This window comes from Fundulus heteroclitus, chromosome 16, assembly GCF_011125445.2.
Source record: "Fundulus heteroclitus isolate FHET01 chromosome 16, MU-UCD_Fhet_4.1, whole genome shotgun sequence".
Taxonomy (NCBI): Eukaryota; Metazoa; Chordata; class Actinopteri; order Cyprinodontiformes; family Fundulidae; genus Fundulus; species Fundulus heteroclitus.
This window is the reverse complement of record NC_046376.1, coordinates 18,240,686-18,262,812: the sequence shown is the minus strand read 5'-3', so window position 1 is coordinate 18,262,812 and position 22,127 is coordinate 18,240,686. Positions and strand designations below refer to the sequence as shown.

General features: G+C 39.2%; 2 protein-coding genes across 2 annotated transcripts; one reads left to right on the top strand and one right to left on the bottom strand.

Annotated features, from left to right (window-relative positions):
- Positions 1–395: 395 nt before the first annotated feature.
- LOC118566392 (protein FAM104A) lies at positions 396–3,975 on the bottom strand. Its single transcript, XM_036148347.1, has 3 exons — positions 3,408–3,975; positions 1,642–1,759; positions 396–1,515 (listed from the first exon to the last, which is right to left on the bottom strand). Exons 1-3 carry the CDS (start codon positions 3,422–3,424, stop codon positions 1,300–1,302), a joined length of 351 nt encoding a protein of 116 aa, XP_036004240.1. The 5' UTR covers positions 3,425–3,975; the 3' UTR covers positions 396–1,299.
- Positions 3,976–7,383: 3,408 nt separating this feature from the next.
- Positions 7,384–20,746, top strand: hid1a (HID1 domain containing a). The gene is made up of 19 exons (XM_036148294.1): positions 7,384–7,542; positions 8,134–8,283; positions 8,883–9,053; positions 11,310–11,426; positions 12,024–12,130; positions 12,221–12,337; positions 14,308–14,515; positions 14,623–14,679; positions 14,778–14,918; positions 15,008–15,098; positions 16,462–16,613; positions 16,695–16,773; positions 16,909–17,073; positions 17,181–17,408; positions 18,071–18,222; positions 18,306–18,392; positions 18,479–18,570; positions 18,667–18,825; positions 20,076–20,746. Exons 1-19 carry the CDS (start codon positions 7,477–7,479, stop codon positions 20,137–20,139), a joined length of 2,403 nt encoding a protein of 800 aa, XP_036004187.1. The 5' UTR covers positions 7,384–7,476; the 3' UTR covers positions 20,140–20,746.
- The last annotated feature ends 1,381 nt before the right edge of the window (positions 20,747–22,127 follow it).

The window sequence follows — 22,127 nt, the reverse complement described above, 5'->3', positions numbered from 1 at the left end:
CATTTTAGATCAGTATATACTGGGACATATCTACAGGAAAAAAAGAATGTGATGAAACCTTATGTTTTTTTTTTTTATCGTCATCATAAATTTCAGAAAATGTTGTGCTAAAAGTTTAAGTCCATATCACCCATCCTTAAAGCACAGCACACTTTGCAGATTTCTTGTTTGCAAAATAAATTAAATTATGTGATTTTTCATCATTACACTCATGGAGTACTTTTTGTTGTTCTATTACTAATTATATATATATATATATATATATATATATATATATATATATATATATATATATATATATATATATATATATATATATATACATACATAAAAAAAGCACAGAAATGTGTGGCTGTGATGTGACAAAATGTCAAAGAAGTTCCAACAGGTATGAATATTTTTGAAAGAAAGTTTATGTCTGTGATCAGAAAATGTAGCTATTATAAGGCAGTAAAGCGATTCTTACAACCAGCCTATCAGACTAAGTCTTGTTCAGATCAGGAGAAAGCAAAATCAAATAAATGAATGAACCCAGGGGACGATGAAGGCTGAAAGAAAATAACGTCATCTAATCTTCAAGTCTGTTCACAAACTACATAGTGGGTGAGAAAACTTTAAACCCACACAGGGTTAGTCTAAAATATGATCCGAGTAGATCTCCAAGCATTTTGGAGTGCTGTAGTAACCCTAAGTTCTAGGTCTGACTTCACTAAATTGAATTCTAGAAGATAACATTGAAATAGTCTTACCCAAATAACCCCCCCCCCCCCCCCCCCCCAAATGAAAGCAAGAGAGCAGTCTAAGACATATCCTCCCTGAGACTGGTCCATGTACTCACACTCGACAGATTCTGCAAGTACTCTACTGTAAGACTAAACACTTCACACCGACTGGGCCAAAACTCACGTTTGGTACCACTTCAGCATCTCTACTGTTTCCATGTACAATTTAATGAGGACACACACGAACCCACAATCAGTCGTGTACACAGTAAGGCTCTCAGAGCAGTTGGTAAACCTGATTGGTCAGAAAATAAGTGGATTATAGAATGTTTCGAGTACATCACAGGAATCAAAGTTGTTATTGCTCGCCTGAAAAAAAAAAAAACACAAAATAAAAATCACTGTGATTTATGTGATAGATGAACTGCTCCTAGATACTGCCCTCCACACACGGATGCGCGGAGCTGTGATATGTTGCAATGACTGAAGAGAGGGGAGGAAGAGCTGAAAGAAACCATCGGCAAACGATGCCGCGACACACTTTCAGTCCTTTGGCGTCTCAGAGGAGAGCGTCATCTCATCTTGGGTCTCTGAGCTGACCTCGGCTTTGCAGGCTATAGAAGTGGGCCTCCCTGAGGATGCGGTTGATCTGCAGGTACGACAGCTGATTCGCTGGGCAGCCCAGCTCTGACGAGAGGCCTGAGCTGAAGGGACTGCAGGGGCCCAGAGCGCACCGACTCCCGGCTGCATGTTCAGGACTGCTGATGTTGCTGCTGCTCTCGCTGTTGGATGTCTGTTGGATAAAAAAAAAAATGCCTCTAGTTGACACCTTTTACAGTTAAACTGGAAGCTCCCCCGAAAGGAGAAACCACAAAAGGCTTCATATGCTTTTGGAAAGAGAGTCATAACGAAAGAGTACCTCCGAGTCCCAAGCATCTCGACCTGGCTCAGGGGAGAGAGGATGAGCCCTGCTCTGCCTTTTGGCTTGAGGCACCAGGTGGCTACTCTCCTCATCACCACCGCTGTGCTGTCGTTTCCTGCGTCAGGAAAGCAGAAACACAAGCAAGATCCCTGAAAAATCGGGGTAAAGGCATAGCAACGGGCTTTTCTCCGCAGTGATTCAACGGTGCATTTCGCTACGGTCCCACATTTCAATGTACATTATTTTATTTATTTTTTTGCAGATTTTACACGACGGTCCGACACCAGGTAGCGTGCGGCTGTAACGTGGAAGAAAATCGCCGCGTGGCTTTCAAAAATGGTCTACAAATAAAAACAACACTCCCCTAAACATAACCCAGAGCAAGCGACAACCTTTGGAAGTCACCTGACCAGAACAAAGATGTCGACATCTACGTCACTCGGAAGGAGCTGCAGAACTCCAACGCTCATGTGGCGTTCGTCGACAGGACAATTACTAGTCATGCACTCAACAGGTATCGTTTTTGTTTTGTTTTTTAAATATAAAGAGTAAAAAGAACCAAAGTCACTGCTGAAAGGAAGCTGTAAGAAGTGTCATTTGCAACAAGCCATGGAGGGGAAAGATGACGAGGGTGCTGCTCGGGTCATGCGAGAAAACACCGCCTAACTGTTTGGCCGAGATCCCAAACATCACAGCAGGTGGAAACCGATGGTGAAACACGGTGGCGGCCGCATCATGTTGTGGGGGGGGGGGGGGACACAGTTCTTCATCAGGCACAGAGGAGCTGGTCACAGCTGAAAATGGATGAAGCCAAGAAGGCCCTTGCAGGCGAACCTTTGTTTTAGGCTAAATTTGGATGGGAGAAGTGGGCTTAAAAGTCACATTTTCAACGGGAAACAAAGACAAAAAGGCCGACCGGCTTCAAAAGGTCAAAGAAAATGATCCATACAGATGGCCAGTACTTCTAGGGGAATTAAAACGCAGCCAAACCTGTTTTAGAATGGCTTATGTTAAAATGATACTCAGGTTCTGAGATAAGGTCAACTGAGCATCTGTGGAGGGACGTTGGCAGACGCCGTCCTTCCAGTCTGAAAAAGCTGGAGATGTTTTCCAAAGAAAAAAGGTGGAAATTACAATCTATACATGTGCAAAAACAACAACCTACTACAAAAGACCTCCAGCTGTGGTTGCCTAAAACACGCATTTGCTCTGGAGTGTGAGGTTAATACAAACCCACCCCACTTCACATTTACATAAGTAAAACCATCTTCTGAAAAAAGAAAAAAAAGAAAAAACAGGGATACATTCGGTTACGCCACACCATTATACTCCACTCTGCGTCGCTCCTTTACGCGAAACCCACTGGGAATTGTAACATAAAACGACTAAAAAGAAAAAAAGATCGGTGTTAGCGAAACACAATAGCTGTTTCTAAAAAAAAAATGTCATTTTAAAAACGAGTAGAATGTTTAAACACTGCGGCAAAGAGACATGGATCGGGCTGTTGCAGATGTATTTAGGCAAGTTAATGTTAGTGGTCCAAAGCAGTAACTCTACCAGAACATTACATATTAACCGGATTATCGTCAAACCAACACCGTTATGATAGGCACACCCAGCGCATAGACAACCGCTACTCTTTTTTTTTTTTTTAGCATAATCTACGATTTTAAAATGGCTACTGCGAGGTGTGATGGATCAGCGAACAATGTTTCAAACCCCTTACATAATTATTAAAAAGCCGAGCAGCAGGATTAACTCACCTGTTTTCAGTCAACATATGATAACACTTTTTTTTCCCCACCCGGAGGAGCTTCTGTCGTTGTTCAGACCCGAAAGAATTGTTCGGCTTTTTCTTTATCGTCCCAAGATGTCTGTTGATGGCCTATTGCTTTGCTTAAGCTAACTTTCCCAACTAACTAATTAATTGCGCTGAATAAACGGGGCTATACTGTAGCCCATGTTGGCAACGCTGCCACGTTAATAAACTACTACTTTAAGCAATGCGGGCAACTACAAGCGACGTTAAATGGCAACAACACAACAAGACGTTTTTTGCTAGCTGGTTAACAATTCCTCGCAGGCGCTTTGTCATTGGTTACGAGCTAACGCTAACGTCATAGCGAGCTAACGTATTTTTCTATATCAGGAATCTTCTCATGACGTTTCATGACAGCATTATATAATGCCGAATTCCCCCAGGGTCCTGCCAACTTAAATCAAAATGTCGATAAACGATCCGAGGCGAAAGACTGCCCTGGACTTTAGCTCAGACTAGCTCTCAGGCGTACAACCGCAACTGCTGTGTTTACAACTCACTGCGGCTGCGCAAAGACTCGCCTGTGTGACGTCCGTGTCCGAGCATGTTCGGTCTGTCAACTCGTTTGCATGAACGAGAAGAGCCGGATCCCCGTGTGAGAGCTGGTTAGTTTATTTTGATGTTTTAATGATATGCTTATTTCTACATAAATAACAGGATATTAGGGTAGCTTTCTCTTGTTTTCTATTTCTTTAACAGTTGGCTCATTTGAACAGCTCTCATTAATATGATGAGCCAAAACTGTAGGATCCAAAAAAGAGCACAAAACATCCTTTGATCATGGTGCTTTTACTGTCTGGTTTTCTTCCTAGTTTTTGCTAGAATTATTATTTATCTATTTATTTGCAATATTACTTCACAATCAAACAATTAATTTACAAATTTACAAATAAATCATCAAAAGTATTACCTATATCTCATAAATTAAGTAAGATGAATTAACCTAATAAGTTATAAATTAAATAATCAATTTAATATCCCTTCAATTTACAAAGAGCACATCTAATTATTCCAAGGTACATAGGCACATCATATGCTTATAAAAAGGCCAAAAACCGTTTGATCATGACAAGGAGTCCATTCTGATAGTGTTTTGATAGTCCTTTTGAGCCTAAATAACCCCCTCAACGGGCACGATGAGTAGATATAAACAGACGTGGCACCACAGTGAGTACAGCAAAACTATCAGAAATGCCTGACTACAAAATGACTGGTAAATGATGCCGGACGGAGCCCGACCCCTCTGCAATGCCTCATGGTAAAGCGGTGGCTCAGCGGGATTGAAGACCAACCATTATTAATCAAATAAATCTATACAGCCTCATATCAGAACAACAAGGAGAAGGAAAATTCCTGTTCATATATGGAAGCAGGGACATAGCGTCAAGGTAAGAACCAATCTATCAATTTATCTATAATATTGTTTGTACTTAAGACTGTACAGGCTAAGCAGAGCATTGCTATCATTATTATGACAGTGTCAATAATGACATTTACTCACGTCAATCAACTCTGCAAGTCATAGCTGGGTGAAGGATTACAGCTGAGACGAAGCAGTTTTTATTCAGCATGGAAGACAAGCTCAGTCGGCCTGAGTTGTATAACTTAACCAACTATTACTACCGAGACAATTCCAGAAAGAACCAAGCCTGGAGAAATGTGAGTAAGAAGGCTGGAGTGGCAGTTAAGTAAAATCGTCACTAGATGGCGCCATTGTACTACTGTATTTCTGTCTTGTGCCTGCTGTGGAAATGGCGGTGATAATGAAGCAAAAGAGGCTACAATGTGGAGCGATTTGTATTAAGGTGAGCACATCTTAATAGCCATTAGTTGCTTCCTTGTTTAGACCCGGCTGCACAGGCACAGTGCGTACTTCTGTTGTTATTATGAATATACACAAAGGGCTTTATGTACGAACAAATTGAGCAAAAACAAAGCATAAAAGACCAAAATAACAACCAATACACCAGCAGGACGTGGTAATATTTCATAGAAACCTTGTATGCAACCAGAGTGAGTTACTGACATATAAATTAAAAATCTTAAATAACATGTACCTTTAACCTTTTTTAACCCATGTGATGGTTATGGGCGGGAAGACATGTGTTTTTTATGACCAGGATCAAAGTCCAAGGGGCCCGTTCTTCTTATGTCGCTAACTCAGTTAGCTGGATTTGATCGTTGACGATTTGGCATGATCTTGGATCGTTCGGTTCTTCGAAACTAATCTTGGACTTGCTGTCATAGCAACATGTGCGCCAGCTAAAGCCTGCTATCGAGCAGGCTTATTTCATGTAAACAGGATTAGATCGCAGCTGTATAAGCGGAGGAGATAGGGAAGTCTGCCGTAGCCATGTCCATTTTTACGACTGCAACCTGTTTTGCGGAAGGTGCAAGAATAATTTGCAGAGTTTTTCGAATTAATCCCGTATTGCGCAATAGACAGGATCCTTTAGCGCAGCGCGACAGTGTGATTGTAGAGAGATTTTTCTTGGTGGCTGTTATAAACAGACAAACACATCATTTAACAGTGGCTTTTAAAGAGGAAAAAGTGGTGTTAGAGCCATAAATAGAAGTTAAGTTATTTGTATGATGGTTTGCTTTTTAGTTTTATAATATTCAGTAAGAAGATTTGTTCAGGCCATTTTATTGTGAAGTTTAGTTTTACTTTGAAAGGCTTGCTTCCTGTCGAGCCGTATGTTGTATCAGAAAAAACGATGGATGGGTTATCTAGACACGGAGCAATACAGTTTTACCATGTAAACTGTGGATGACTTGGGAAAGGAAGAATTTCATTCTTTATAGATAAAGAATGTTTCTGTTAAAATTCCCAGTTTGCACGTGTCCTTTACTTCCAGTGTCTAAGGAATGACACCGACATTTGGATCTCTTGACAAGAAGTGCCTTTTTAAAATAAAGTATAATAATTAAAGGCTACCATTTTGTAGAATATCCTCTGTTTTTTCACTTGTACTTGTGAATGACTCAAATTCGGCATAACCTTCCATTAAAAGCTCGTGTTCTGCTTGTGAGAAAAACTGTGGGTGTTCTTTGGCCATACTGAACAGCAAATAGCAGCGTTGCAGATCATTGTTTCTACAATCGACACATTTCCCCTTTTAAAGCACCGCATGAACGCGCAGTTATCTCATATAACTCAATCCAGCCATACTAATCATAAACAACAGGTGTGTTCGGAGAACCCAATTAGCCGGATCATGATTAGCCGGATGAAATCATCTTGGATGTGTCATTTGATCTCGGATGTTTTAAGCAACGTACGAAGAACGGGCCACAGGTGCAGGACTAACAATGCTTCTAATCTATGCCCCAAACCATCAGGAACTCAGACTAATTACAGAACTTTAAATCGCATCTCAAACCCCACTCATTAAACTTGCTTTTCCATAGTCGTTTAAAAAAAAATAAATGTTTTGTAAAGCATCTTTGAGTGTCCAAAAAAAGCACTATATAAGTTTGATGTATTATTATTATTATTATTATTATTATTATTATTATTATTATTATTATTATTATTATTATTATTATTATTATTATTATCAATATGAAGCATATTTTTTGGCGTGCTGATTAACTAATCAAACGTCATGGTCTTTTTGATGAACTGCAGTGGTGGATGAAGTGACCCACTACAACAAAGGAACTGTGCAATTATTATGACAATGTGGAAATCACTTCCATATTTACGTGTGATATTTTATTAATCACTACTTTTGTTATTTGAAATATTATATAACTATTGACAAATTAAACTAATTAAGAACTAATCAAGAACAATGTAAATGTATTATTTCAAGTTTGATTCTACTCATAGCATGTATGGCAATCATTTTATATGTTAACTTATTTCCGGCACTTCGGGCGTTCCATACAGACGAAAAAAAAAAAAAAAAAAAACACGCCTCCGCCAATGACTCAAGCGTAGGACGGAGGTGAGATTAACAGGGATTCTCAGCGGCAGCAGATTGCGTGTCTGAAGGGAATCGACCGCAATGGGCAGCAGCGATTCAAAGCTCAATTTCAGGAAAGCGGTGATCCAGCTCACGACCAAAACGCAGGTAGATATGAGCGTCAGTGGTCGGAACAAATCATTGCCATCAGCGTCTAGAGCGCACCGAGGAGCATCACGGACATGAGCAGCTCCGAAATAGCAGCAAAACCAAATTAGAACCTCCGTCTGCATACAGACGTTTCTAAACACAGCCTTTTATTTTGCAGAGTGCCGATTTTCATAATTGTACAGATATGTCAACAAAGTGTGGTATAGCCACATGCCATCAATTGAATTGGGAGACAACTGACTATAACCGTGTATCCTGGCATAAGCCTATATTTTCTGTGTTTGACGGTAATAACCAGCGGCGTTCAGCAAAAAAAAAAAGAAAAGAAAATAAATCATAGCTGATGACGTCATTCCGGGGATAAACGCGTTTGCAGATGCGGCAGGTGGACGCTGAGGGTGGTGCGCAGGATAAAGCATCCACTGTTGCTAGAACAACCAGTGTTTACATTGTCATTAAGGTAATGGATATGTGTGTACCATAAGACAAAAGAAGTATGCGTTCCAGCCAAATAAAAAGAGGGGTGGACATTATATTTGACTTTTATGTTTAAAATCTGTGGAATGAATGTATCCGTGTTTTCCTCAGCCGGTGGAAGCCACAGAGGATGTGTTCTGGGACCAGTTCTGGGCAGACACCACCATCACAGTCCAGGATGTTTTTGCTCTGGTGCCAGCTGCAGAGATAAGAGCTGTCCGAGAGGAGTCCCCGTCAAACCTGGCAACTCTCTGCTATAAGGTACACTCTGAAACACCTTACATAACTGCTTTTAAATATATATATATATATATATATATATATATATATATATATATATATATATATATATATATATATATATATATATATATATATATGAAATGATGACGGATTTTTGTTTTGTTTTGGGAGCTCCTCAGATGTGGGAATAATGAGTCAACTCCCTTTCCTTTTTCTCTGCTTCCTGTCTCTCTTATTCCCAGCTTCCGTTTGAAGCTGCCTATCTAAAACAAAACAGACGCACGCAGGCACGCAGCATAATTAAATAAAAAGCAGGCAGACAAGAGCCCTCGAAGCAAAGCTTGTTGCCAGGGTTTGTTATCAGTTTTAGACAAAGGCTCATGGATGCTGTTGTTGAAGTGCTGATTATTCAGTGACGGTTTGCAAAAAAAAAAATAAAATAAAAAATACAACAACAAAAAAACAAAAAAGCAACAACAACATTAAATATATAGACAACATGTTCTAGGTTTGCAGCATACTTTACAAATTTAAATTCCAAAATGCATGTCAAGCAACGGTGACACTACAAGAAAAAACAAGGCATTAAATCTGTTTAATTTCTTACGTGCTTCCAGGCGGTGGAAAAACTAGTGCAGGGAGCAGAGTCTGGCTGCCCCACTGAGAGGGAGAAGCAGGTGGTCCTGAACTGCACTCACATCCTCACCCGCATCCTACCCTACATCTTCGAGGACCAAGACTGGAGAGGGTTCTTCTGGTCAACGGTGCCTGGTGCTGGACACGCTGGGGTGAGTGGCGACGGGGCATGGAGTGAAAACAATGTTTGAATCAATAGATCAATACAAGAATAGTCTCGATAACGTTTCCCATCTATTGAGGTCATTATTGGTAGATCCCATGTGGTTAGTCTTTTTTTTTAAATAATCTACCAACAATCTGTTCTAAGAAAATGTATTTATGTGGTTCCAGTAAATATCTGCAGCAGAAGGATGCCTAACGGTATTTGACTTTAATCAGTAGTGATAGTGTGGGACATTTCTTGAGGCTCAGCTGCCCCAAACTAGGATTAGAACCAACATGAATGGATATGCGGTTAAATTTCAAGCTTTTCTTAAAATTAAATCCAGAGAAATTAAGTTGTATGTTAGATTTGAGCATTTGTAAGGCTTTCTCCGTGGTAATGCTTAAATACAGAGAAAAGCAAACTGATGTGCAATAGTTTAGGTTTGTTTATGAGTACAAAATGGAGGTGGGGAGTGATGAAATGGAGACATGGAGTAAAATGAAGGAATATTAATTTGTGAATGGGTAAATGGACTTAAGGCTGTTTTCTTCTTCACCTCCTGAGGCAACATTTTGCATCTCTTTGTCATTGTTGTTACTCGCATCTCTTCGTCAAATCTAATGTCTTTGTGCTCCTTGTGAGTCTTTTTATGGTTGCCATCTTATTACAATTTAACATTTTGTCTGAAACATCTTTTTTGTCCCCACTCTCAATCTATTTTTCTTTGTGATGCGTCGATCAGTCTCTATTCTATGCGTGCCTTGGTCATTTATTTTCTGACTGTTGCCATTTTTACCTCTGAGTGTGATCATTTGCCATTTTTGATGGATGTATTTGTTTCAGTCAAAAGAGAGAATCAGAATATTTTATTTGTCACCGTAGCAAAATTTCTCTTTGGCCACTTTGGTTCACATTACACATAATAAAGGCAAAAACTGACAAACAAACAGGCAATGAACAAGGGTTACAGTGTTTTTTTTGTGTGTTTGTTTTAGCGTTCAGGAGAGTCACAGATAACAGATAATGAAGTAGTAAGGTGCTTATTGAACAATGATGATTTGTTTACAGCAATGTGCATTTAGATATTCTGAGATGATAGTGTGCAAGTCGGCAGTAACATTAAGGTAATTGTAACGTATGACGGGCTAGTAACTGTGGAGGTGATTTTAAAGTGTTGGACTGCAGTCTCCCATCAGGGGGCGATTGCCCTCACAGCTCTTAGGAAGAAGCTGTTTCTAAGTTTATTTGTTTTGGATTTGAGGCTTCTGAAGCGTGATGGGAGAGGGGCAAACAGCGCATTGCCTGGGTGGGTGGGCTCAGTGGAGAAGCGTCTGGCCCTTCCTTGGACTTGTTCTGCATAAATTGAGTCTAGATCTTGCAGACGATATGCCACAATCCCCTGCGCTGTTCTCACCACCCGTGCTAAGTCCTTTCTCTTTCTGGACTGTGCAGTTCCCATACCGTACAGTTATGCTGATACTTAACACACTCTATATGGTGGCTCCATAGAAGTTCTTTAGCAGATCACACTTCAGAGAAAACTCACGTAATAGTAAAACATCCAGGTAATCCAATGATCAGTACAACCTACAAGGAAATTTGTTTTGTTTTCAGCACTGTATGAAGAAAGGAAATAATGCCACCAAACCTGGATATGATAAATGTTCCAAATATAAGTTGATTTAGACAGAGAGACGTTCAGGCAGTAACTCTGCTGCTTGCAGGGATTCCTGTCAGGTCAGAGGGTTGTCCTTCGGTTTGGTTCTGTCCCAGAACCCCTCCTGAGGTGAGACCACTCTTAGACAGTTCAGAGTGCATTTCACACTTGTACTTAGTGCTGTCCAGGTGTGATCCATTCACCCAGGAAAGATACCAGTGCACCTTCGGAATGGCGCCATGGTGGTCTTTTTGTATCTCCTTTTTGGTCATGGTCTGCAAATGTCATGGAAAGTGCCTGATGCACTCTTTTTAAGACCTTGAAGCCTCGACAGCTGCTTCTTTCCAATGATTTTGTACAATTCTGTACATTTAAAGTATGCATGGTGGTATTTCAGACCTTTTTCCTTCATGTTAACCTTCAGTTTATTGTTTCCACATTTTTGTCTCCTCTGTACAGAAAAGTACAGTAATAAGGCATCAAAGTTATAGGACCTTATGTCTGTTTTTGACTATAGCAAATACATCATTTTGATGAATAGAAGAGAATGTTGACATGTAGATAAAGCTTTTTGAGACAAATTTTTTATATATATTTTTTTAGACAGATGAGCTGGATGACGATGATGGAGCCCGACCTCTGGCCGAGTCGCTGCTCCTGGCGATCGCTGACCTGCTCTTCTGCCCTGACTTCACAGTGCACAGTCACAGAAGAGGCCCAGTGAGTACCAACGCTGTGCAACCTAATTTAACACATCATTCAGCTGTCGTCTTCCCAGCACTAAAATTAACTGTGGTTGAGACGGTTGTCTGGAATAGTTTCTCGCTCATCCCAGTCTCACTTTTTTTTTAGTTTCACGATTGAAAGGTCAAACCTTTTTTCTCAGCACTGTTTCCTTCTTCCTGATCGGAAGTTGCCTCACTAACCTGTCACTCTAGTTTTGCTGAATGCAGAGTTAGTGACGCGCAATGCTCCGTTGGTCAAACCAGAAAGAAGTAAACTTTCCTCTTTCAGAATGTAAAGAATGTCTAGCAAAGAAGCAACCCTAAATTTAAAGTGTTCCTTTTTTATTTTCCAACTTTTGACTCTAAACTGAATTATGGAACAATAATCTTGTGAGGCTTTTCCTTTTCAATAAAGAAAAACACATTATATTTCTTCCTTAGGGTGAACTACGTTTGTCTCCTGGCAGGCACCTTTTAATGTCAGTAGTGTTAAAAAAGTGGCCATTTTATTCATTTAGGCACTGTTTAAAGTGTATAGAATTGGTTAAATTAAATAAATGAAGTCGAAATTGTTTATTGTGACCTTTTGAAGGACTCAGTGGAGAACATGCAGTCTTTAGACAGCTGTGAGTACATCTGGGAGGCTGGGGTGGGATTTGCACAGTCCCCCCCTCTAAACTACATCCACGACCTCAACAGGTCAGTTTGCAGCTGACCTCATCTAAACCACAAAAAGGGATTTTTTTTCCCGCCCTTTCTGTCACATAATCCTTTTTTTTTTCCCTTCAGGGCAGAGCTGCTGAGATTGTTACTAACATGCTTCTCAGAGGCCATGTACCTCCCTCCTTCACCTGACAACAGCGTCCTCAACCCATGGGTCACGTTCTTCTGCTCCACGGAGAACAGGTAACAGGTCCTTATATGGTCGTCCCACAGTCAGAATAAACATGGCTGCATATAATTTGATCATTTTAAATGAAAATGTCATCTATGACTTTTTGATCAATCTGTCTGTTTGGTTTGATTGAATTTGACTTTGTAGAGATGACACGTGTCTTGAATTGGCACTACATAACTAAAATTTAATTGAATTGAATTCATTTATTTTTATTCAAAAGGAGAAACTCATGATAAATCTACATCAATATGGTCAATGATATATTTCAAGTGTTGACTTCTAATTTAAGTATTTGTGACATACAGCTGATGAAAACCCAAATTTAGTTTCTCTAAATGTTTAAATGTTAAATAAAGTCAATAAAAATGCCTGTAAGGGACTGGCTATGTTTCTTTTTGATCTGCCAATTTCTGGAGAGCCAAACAGAAGAGGGGCGCCAGTGGCAAGTATCTAATGTGCCTATTTTAAGCTCTTGAAGCTTTCACGTTGCTTCTTTCTAGCAATTCTGTACCATTAAATCTAAAGGATGCACTAAGGTTGTGAGGCAGAGTTGTTTCCATTTGCTTTAACCGTTGTTCAGTTCATTGTTTCCGCATTTCAGTTTGAGGTCGCTGTGTGTGCTTCTTTTCTGCCCAGAACGGCATGGAAATAACTTTTATTTGTTAAAATTCTAGAAACACTTTTCTATTGTTAATTATTTGAAATAATTTATTCTGATGAACAGATGAGAGTTTTCAGGTTTATTCAGTCCCCAATTTTTTCCTTCCTCTCAACTTTCCCTTTATATCTTCAGATATAATATAAGGCAGCTTCTTTAGAAAGGACCTTTTGGGGTTTACCCTGCTTACGAACGGTGTCAACGATTGTCATCAGGACAACTGTTAAATCGGCAATCTTTCTTATGATTTTGTAGGCCACAATGTGTATATAATTTTAAAACTTTTGAAAAAAATAATATTGGGTTTTCATTAGTTGTTAGCCATAATCATTAAAGTTAACAGAAGCAACTTTTGAACTATAACTATCTGTGTGTAGCAAATTTATTTATTACAGTTACAATTTTTAATTACATTTCTAAAATGTCTAAAATATTTTATCAATATTGTAACTTATTGGAATCCTGGTCTATATTGCCTCTTTTATACCAAAAGGTTTCAAATGACCTTGATCACAGATACAGCCAGTAAGTTTCCTTCAAAAACATATAAAAACATTTTTTAATTGCTTTGCAACTGTTTGAGTCTAATGTGTAAAATGTTTTCATTGAACAGGCTGAAGGTAGCAGTGAGTTATCTGCAATGTGTAGCTCAAAAGAAAAGCCTGTGAAAATAAAATTGCCATATTTCTGGTATTATGGGTATGATTAAGACACAGAGTAAGCATGACAGGAAAATAATATTTGATGGACTTGACAAAAATTACATGACGGGTAGATTTCTGGACTAAATTGTGTGTGTGGGCAATCTCTGCTTTGTTATTGTTGACGAAACTCTGCCAATTCCTGATTATCCATAACCAATAACAGAAAACTAGTTAATTCTGCTTCTTTACTCTGTCTTGCAGATAAAAAGAAATATAGAAATTTTGCTAAACTTGAGTAAAAAGCTATTGTTTCCTGCAGCAGGAGAATGAATAAGATTCAGTTCTATAAGCAATATCAACTCAGATGATTTGACGTGTCTTTGCAGATTCAAAGACCAAACTGAATGCTCTTCGTAACAGAAAACATTCAGCCTGCAAACACTTCCAGTTTGTAGCTCTTGGGTAGAGTCTCGCGTTCTTCAGCTGAAAATCTAAATTTCTGTGTTTTTAATGGAGGTGTGCTCCTTTTTTTGTGCTGAGATTTGAATCAGGTTCAAAGTGAAGCTTTTTATGTTTACTTCAGACTACTTGTACTAACACGCAGGTAAATGTTTACTGAGATAAAGTTTTTTGGGTGATTCTCTAACAGTCTCTTCAATGTTTTTCCCCCCCACAGACATGCTCTGCCTTTGTTCACATCTCTGCTTAATGTGGTCTGTGCTTACGATCCGGTGGGCTACGGTATCCCCTACAACCACCTGCTGTTCGCGGACTACCGGGAGCAGCTGGTGGAGCAGGCTGTACAGATCCTCATCGTGACGTTGGAGCACGATGGAGGGGTTCCCCGACCCGCTGCTTCTTCATCCAGCATCGAGGAGTTAGAGGTACGACTAGAGAACGACAGAGACAGTCAACCTGTTGACAGTGTTGCTTTTTACATCATTATCTGAAGAAAAAAAAAAGACAAAAACAACTCTTGATCTGTATGCAGAACGCTGGCCCAGAGAATCTCTTTGTCAATTACTTGTCAAGAATTCACAGGGAAGAGGTATGTTTACTAGTCTTTTTTTAAAAAGAAAATAGTCCAAATGTTGGGTCACATTCCTTCTGTTATTTAAAGTTGTCTTGATGCGTCTCCATTTGTAGGACTTTGACTTCGTGCTGAAGGGCCTCGCTCGTCTGCTGACCAATCCTCTGACTCAGACGTACCTGCCCCATTCCACCAAGAAGATCCAGTTCCACCAAGAGCTGCTGGTGCTTTTCTGGAAACTCTGCGACTTCAATAAGGTCGAAGAATCCTAAAACAAACTGAGGCATCAGAGGAGTTTGCGCTTTCATTAAGTAACACAGTTTTGTTTTATGCTTCCCTCCGACAGAAGTTCTTGTTTTTTGTCCTGAAGAGCAGTGACGTGCTGGATGTTCTTGTTCCCATACTCTATTACCTGAATGATGCCAGGGCTGATCAGTGTGAGTCCTTGAAACCTCCCAAATATGATACTGTGCAACCTAAGGCCACTAGAAGCCCCAGATCCTAAGAAGGGAAAATCAGTGAACAAACTTATCCGTTGGTCGTGTAGACAGGTTAGGAATAAAGATGTGAAGAAGTTTAAGGCAGGGTTTGGTTGTAAAATAATTTACCAAGCTTTAAACTCTCATGGAGCTCTTTTCAATCCATAATCTGAAAATGGAAAGGACACGGGGCCGAGACATGGCTGTCCACAAAAAGCAAGGCCCAGCAAGGTGAGCACTAATCAGAAAAGCTTCCAATCACTTTAGAGGAGCTACAAATACACACAGCTCGGGTGAGGGAATCTGTGGACAAGACGACTATTTGTTGTGCATTTAAAACAAGTCAGGATTTTATTGAAGATTGGGCAGAAAAAAAAACAACAACTTTATTGTAAGAAGACCAGTAGGTGTTGAAACCATCTAGGGGGCCCAGAAAACATGTGTGCATGCATTTTCTGATCAGGGCAGACAAAAATTTAACTTTTTGGCCTACATCCAAAATGCAATAGCCTATATTGAAAAAAATTTACATTGATCTAAATATGCCATAACTGCTGTAAAAAATTCTGGCCCTCAGACAAATGTAGTTGATGACCTCTGGTTTAGATCAATACATGTTTACGTTCAAGTCTTTGTGCAGATACAATTCGAAACGAGAAATTTAGGAAAATGACTAGTTCTACACAGTGTTTGCTCAAGTGAGCTGAATACAAATGCATGTCACAGATTTTTATTTAAATGCTTGAAACCATGACTTATTTCCTTCCACTCCCCAATTATACAGTACTGGATGTTGCTCTATCACTAGAAAAAAATATCCAGAAAACCTCATTGATACCAGGGGGAAATTATTATATTTAAATCAAACTTGCAAAAATGGTATTAAAAGTGAGGTGCGAAAGTAAAGTACATTTGTACTTTATTTTTCCATCTATGGTTCTCTAGAAATTTCTGTACAAAAGCAGTATTTACTGCACCAGTTGAACTGGCAATCTTAACCAAAGGTAAATGTGCTGCATGATGGAATGAAACAGTTTAATGTGGGTGGGCAGCAGTGGGAGCAGTTAACAGATCTGATGCCTGAAAGGGTTTTATGTGGTGTTTATGCTGATTAGTCTTTGACTAAAAGCTTCTTTCTATCCAACCCTTAAACCGTGAAGGGGTGGAACCCTCGCTGCTTGTGACGGACTGCATTATGATCAAGAAACGTAAACAAATATGAGAACGTCTAAGGCATCTGAATATTTTTGCGAAGTCACGGAACGGGAAGCTCTATCAGCCAATTTTACCGGCCACACAATGTGATGTGCTTTGCTTGCAGCTCGCGTCGGACTCATGCACATCGGCGTGTTTATTTTGCTCCTGCTGAGCGGAGAGAGGAACTTTGGCGTGCGCTTGAATAAGCCGTATTCTCTCCACGTCCCGATGGACATCCCGGTATTCACGGGGACGCACGCAGACCTGCTCATAGTGGTGAGACCAAATACTTCATGGTAATTATTCATCATTGGGGTGACGTGAAGCCTCGCTGCTATTTCTCTGTTTGTTTTCTAGGTTTTTCACAAGATCATTACTGCAGGACACCAGCGCCTCCAACCCCTTTTTGACTGCCTGCTTACCATTATAGTAAACGGTGAATTGCCATCGACCTCGTTTTAAAATTCTCTAAAATCCCTTAACATTTAAATGTTTAATGCCACATGTCATGAAGGATATCTCGCATATAACTGAACAAAATAACATTTTCTTCTTATTCTCCGTGTTGCAGTTTCCCCCTATCTAAAGAGCTTGTCCATGGTAGCTGCCAACAAACTGCTCCACCTGCTGGAGGCCTTCTCCACCAGCTGGTTCCTGTTCTCTGCTGCCCAGAACCATCACCTTGTCTTCTTCCTTCTCGAGGCTTTCAACAATATTATCCAGTACCAGTTTGATGGTAAGCAGCATCTGTTGCAATGTGATGTCCAATTGTTTTTTTAATTCTGCATGTTTATTTTTCTAACTTTTTTTTTTTTAATTTTAATTTTTTTATCTCACTTCCAGGAAACTGCAATCTTGTCTATGCCATCATCCGCAAGCGCAACGTGTTCCACCAGCTGGCCAACCTGCCCTCTGACCCCGCTAGTATCCAAAAGGCTCTGCAGAGGAAGAAAAAGTCCCCGGACGTGATTTCGCGCACAAGCTCCCAGGAGACGGTGTCCATGGAAGGCTCCCACCCCGCGGTGCCAGCAGAGCCGGGCACACTGAAGACCAGCCTAGTAGCTATACCAGGTACCCTCATTTCAGCTGAGTACTTTTCATCCGACCTTTACATAATTAATATAGAACGGTTTTATGGGGTACAGACACTCCGTTAGCATCTAAAACAGCTGAATGTTTTATGAGCCTCTTTTTATAACAGCTCTCTTTGGAAATTGAAAAAAAAAAAGTTCCTGTTTTGAAAGCTAAATAGATTCCCTGCTGTGCTAGGATAGCAGCTGCTCAATAGAGGCCTCACTCATCCGTTGTATTAGATAATTTTTAACAACTTTTAACTAGATAAAATATTTGGATATTTGGAAATGCAACTTTAGCCTCTTGAATTTTTACAATATCATACTAGGAGCGCTGGAGCTCCTGAAAGCTGCTTTGTTTTAAATTTCCAAGATGGCTGCCATGCATATGAAATAATTAAGGTTGAAAAATAAGCTATTTATCCACTCTTTTTACAGTCTTTATCTCATTAAACCATTGGCATAATAGTACCGTCTATACTTGTGAAGACACTCCTTTAATGTTTATAATGAAGAGAAAGCTAGCACTTTCGTAGCTAGCGCCACAGCAGTAAGCAAGTCCAACTGGTTCTCCAACTTTTGAGGCCAATCTTTTTATTAACGTTGAGCTGTCACCGCTCTCACCCCGTTGACTGTTGTCCTGTCCCGGACTTCTTCCAGGCATCGATAAGCTGACTGAAAAGTCACAGGTATCCGAGGACGGGACCATGGTGTCCGTCCCAAAGTCAGACTCTCCACGGACAGTCCGCTCAGACCAAAGTGCAGCCGCTGGGACCAGCGATACAGAGTCAAACTCAGGCAGAGACAATGAAGTATGTGTGTTGTTATTGTCTCCGGGTGTTTTCCATAAACGTTACGGCGCATTTTTCAATCTGGTTCTTCATTTTATTATCAGGATGTTTTCTACACTGAAGCAGAAATGGAAAGAAGGCGTTTGTCAAGTGCCTCTTCAACTTCATTATGGACTCCCACACCAGAATGGGTGAGCGAACTGTGAAACGTTATTTGTAGATACATTTTTGGATATTTAACAGAGTCAACAATTCAATATTTCCTCTACTGTCCCAGATCCTCTCTTGGAAGTGCAAACTGCCCCTGCAGACTATCATGCGTCTTCTACAAGTACTAGTTCCCCAGGTGGAGAAGATCTGCATCGACAAGTCTGTTCCATTCCCTGAATTGTTAAAGTTTCAAATGAACCCCTTGATAAATATGGCCAGGAATAATGCAGAAGTGTGCTTTATGTGTCGTTCCAGAGGCCTGACAGATGAATCGGAGATCCTGAAGTTTCTTCAGCATGGCACGTTAGTGGGCCTGTTGCCGGTTCCTCACCCCATCCTCATCAGAAAGTATCAGGCCAATGCCGGCACTGCTATGTGGTTTCGCACCTACATGTGGGGTGTTGTTTACTTGCGGTAAGTCAAGCAAACACAGCATGTTTCGAATACACATAAGCATGGGTAACTGATTATCTTGTAAAAATTAGGAAGGAAAATTGACATCCTCCCTCCCTCCCTCCCTAAACTCTAAGCTGTGGGTGGAACTAAAGGTTAGTTTAGGGCTTGATTTTGCACCTCTTCTTGTAAAAATGGGGGATCTACTTTATTGCTTAGACACCTGTGCAAATAGGTACAAAACAAAGTTCTTCACAGAGATTAAAAAACAGAAGAACAACCGCAAAACACATAAGAGGTGATCAAACTAATTACCGTAAATGATAAAACAAAGATAAATTGTACAATTACAAATGATGAGGAACTGAAGAAAATGAATAGGGGGGTGAGATAGAAATGGTCAAACTGTGGCGTCCAAATGTCTGTATAACTGTGGTGTCCTAACGTTTGTTTATAATCCCAGCAAAATACTTGTAAATGATGATTTATCAATAAAACGCGTACATAATAATTTGTTTGATACAAGGATCGCTGAGACCTCTACCTGTTTCACTAAATTACTGCCTTCCTGAATAAACTTGCTGTTTCGAGTAAATATTTTCTGAATTAAATTTGACACGTCTAAAACGCAAAGTGCATAGAAAATATATATATTTTGGTTATGATAATTACATGACTTCAAATTGGTTATTATACAAAGAACACGGAGATAACTAGGCAATAATTAAAAATGTTTACTTAAAAGCATCCAATTAGCTTTGAATTTTTTTTATTTATTTTATCTGACAATTATTTGACAATTATTCCTTGTATTGGACTTTGAAGGGTCGATGTGGCCCTTGTGAATCGACTATGAAGTAGATGCTTTTGACTCTGTTCGAAGGGTATGCTGGCAGTGTTTGAAGTTACGCTGTTAGGTTTTCTCTCTGGGGGTCTGCACTAAACACAAACTATAGGTCTTAGCTGAAAAAAAAAATCTGCCGTCCATGACTTAACATGTAAATTAAATTTAAAGATATATAGATTAGCTTTGGGTCATCAGGAGACACATAGCTGTGACATATATTGCCTTGTATCTTGATAACACAATGGTTGGCATGTATATATACGGATTTGTGGAACCAAAAATTGAGCCACGTGGTACTCCTTGGATTTGGTTATATCACGCCGATGAAGGATTTCATGATTGTATAAAGAATTTTCTATCGCCATTTGTTATCGTTGTCAACTAAACACCATTTAATTTGAGTTATTTCTTTTTTTTATTATAGCAATGTAGATCCTCCCATCTGGTATGACACTGATGTGCGCCTTTTCGAGATCCAGAGGATGTAAACTGATCACTTGATGACTGACAAACACTGACTATTCTCATTCTAGAAGTATCCACTGGTTTCCTGAAGAAGAAAAAAAAATCACTGTGTTAGACCTGTCTTCTAATCATTATGCTTGCACCAAACACCTTTTTGACCAGAAAAGATTAAAGATGTATGAAGTATCATCAATGTCCATAAGCAACTGTGTTTGAACATTTCTTTAAAACCTCGAGACAGAAGAATGTAGGTTAAAGTGCTGAGAAGAATGAAATGCTTTCAAAAAGCAAAGAAGTGAAGCAGAAATATTTAACTTTTGTCATATTTATTATAGAGGATGTGGTGCTTTCCAGCAAAGGCATGTATGTTATCTTGGATGGCACTGTGTTTCGTATTTCTAATTATTTATTGTAATTTCCATGCTTTAAAGTGAACTTGAACTTTTCTTACCTGTTTTCTGAGGTTGTGGTTTATTGTGACGTTTCAGATATGGAGATGTTTTATGTAAAAGACCAGGGTTTTAGACTTTTTCTGTTTTAACTTGCTTTGATTTGCGATCCTTGCAGTGCTTGACTTTAAAACTGTATTTTCTTGAATTGTCCTGAAAATATATATTACTATGAATCCGAGACCCCTGTGTTGCTTGTATTGCCAAATTGGTATGCTTAGTTGAGAAGATTTTCACAAAAATAGTTTTGCGTGTCCTCAGAAATGTCAAGAAATTAGCCATTCTTTACCAAGTGAACGTGAAATCATCACATGTTGGCCACTAGAGGGCGCCATGATACAGTTTGACAAAGGTTTCCTCATTTCTACTGTAATTCTGGATTTTTACAACGAATTTATAGTTGGATGAACAATATAAATACACACACACACACACACACACACACACACAAATACATACATATATATATATATATATATATATATATATATATATATATATATATATATATATATATATATATATAGAGAACATTTGGGCTTGGGTTTTCGAGCATAATGAAACTCGATGCACAAACATTGTTGGTTACATCTGGCCATAAGGTTCAGATACTATTTGACCAGCTCATAACCCATAACTCAGAATAGTTTGATTGCAAAGGGCAGTACCAGAGTCTGTTAAATTAGCTGATATATTAATACAAGGATAAATGATTATTTCAGTAATTAAAGATTTGGTACCGGGCTTTGCTTTTGACCTTCATCTTGGTCATTTGAATACAAAAGACCCTCTCCTGAAGTTCTGCTAGAAACCTCTGCTTAAAGAATTACCTCGGAGTCAATGAACACAATATGATCCATTTTAAGAACTGACTTTCATTACTTTATGGTGATTATAGCCTACAGCTAAAAAAATTAAACTAATAAAACTTGCTTTCTCAAAAAATTTGATCATTGGACTTATATAGACTTTTCTTTATAGTCAACTTTCCTCTAATATACTTGGATACAGCACTCAGCTTCTTTGCTGGCTGTCACTGTCAACAGGTTTCTTTGATTATGTAACCTGTAAACATGTTATCTTTATTGGTTTTATGTAATATTCTAACTTCCCAAAAACAGATATCGATTGCTTTCAGCTGCACATCAAACATCAGAATGAAGTTATAAGTGTTTAAAATACACGCTATGTGCAACAAATCCACAAGTTTCAGTTTTTGAATAGAATCACTGAAATAAATTAAGTTTTTGCTGATATTCCAACTTATGGAGATGCACCGGTGTAGACAGACCTAAGTGAGAATTTTGAGAAGTTCGAACAGTCAAAGTAATCTTATTTTGCACAGAGGAGAGCTGGATATTCTATTTTAATAAATAAATTTGACTAAAGAGAGCCAACAGCTACAGCATGGGGATAGTGCCTGTAAAGTTTACAGTGGTTCACTTTTAAAAAAACTGATTTCTTTTTTTGTATATAAAGTTCTGTTTGTCTGCTGTTAGATTCCTCTTGTTAAGAAAGTGCAAAGCAGACAGTTTTAAAGGTTTGGAGCAGTATTATTAGTC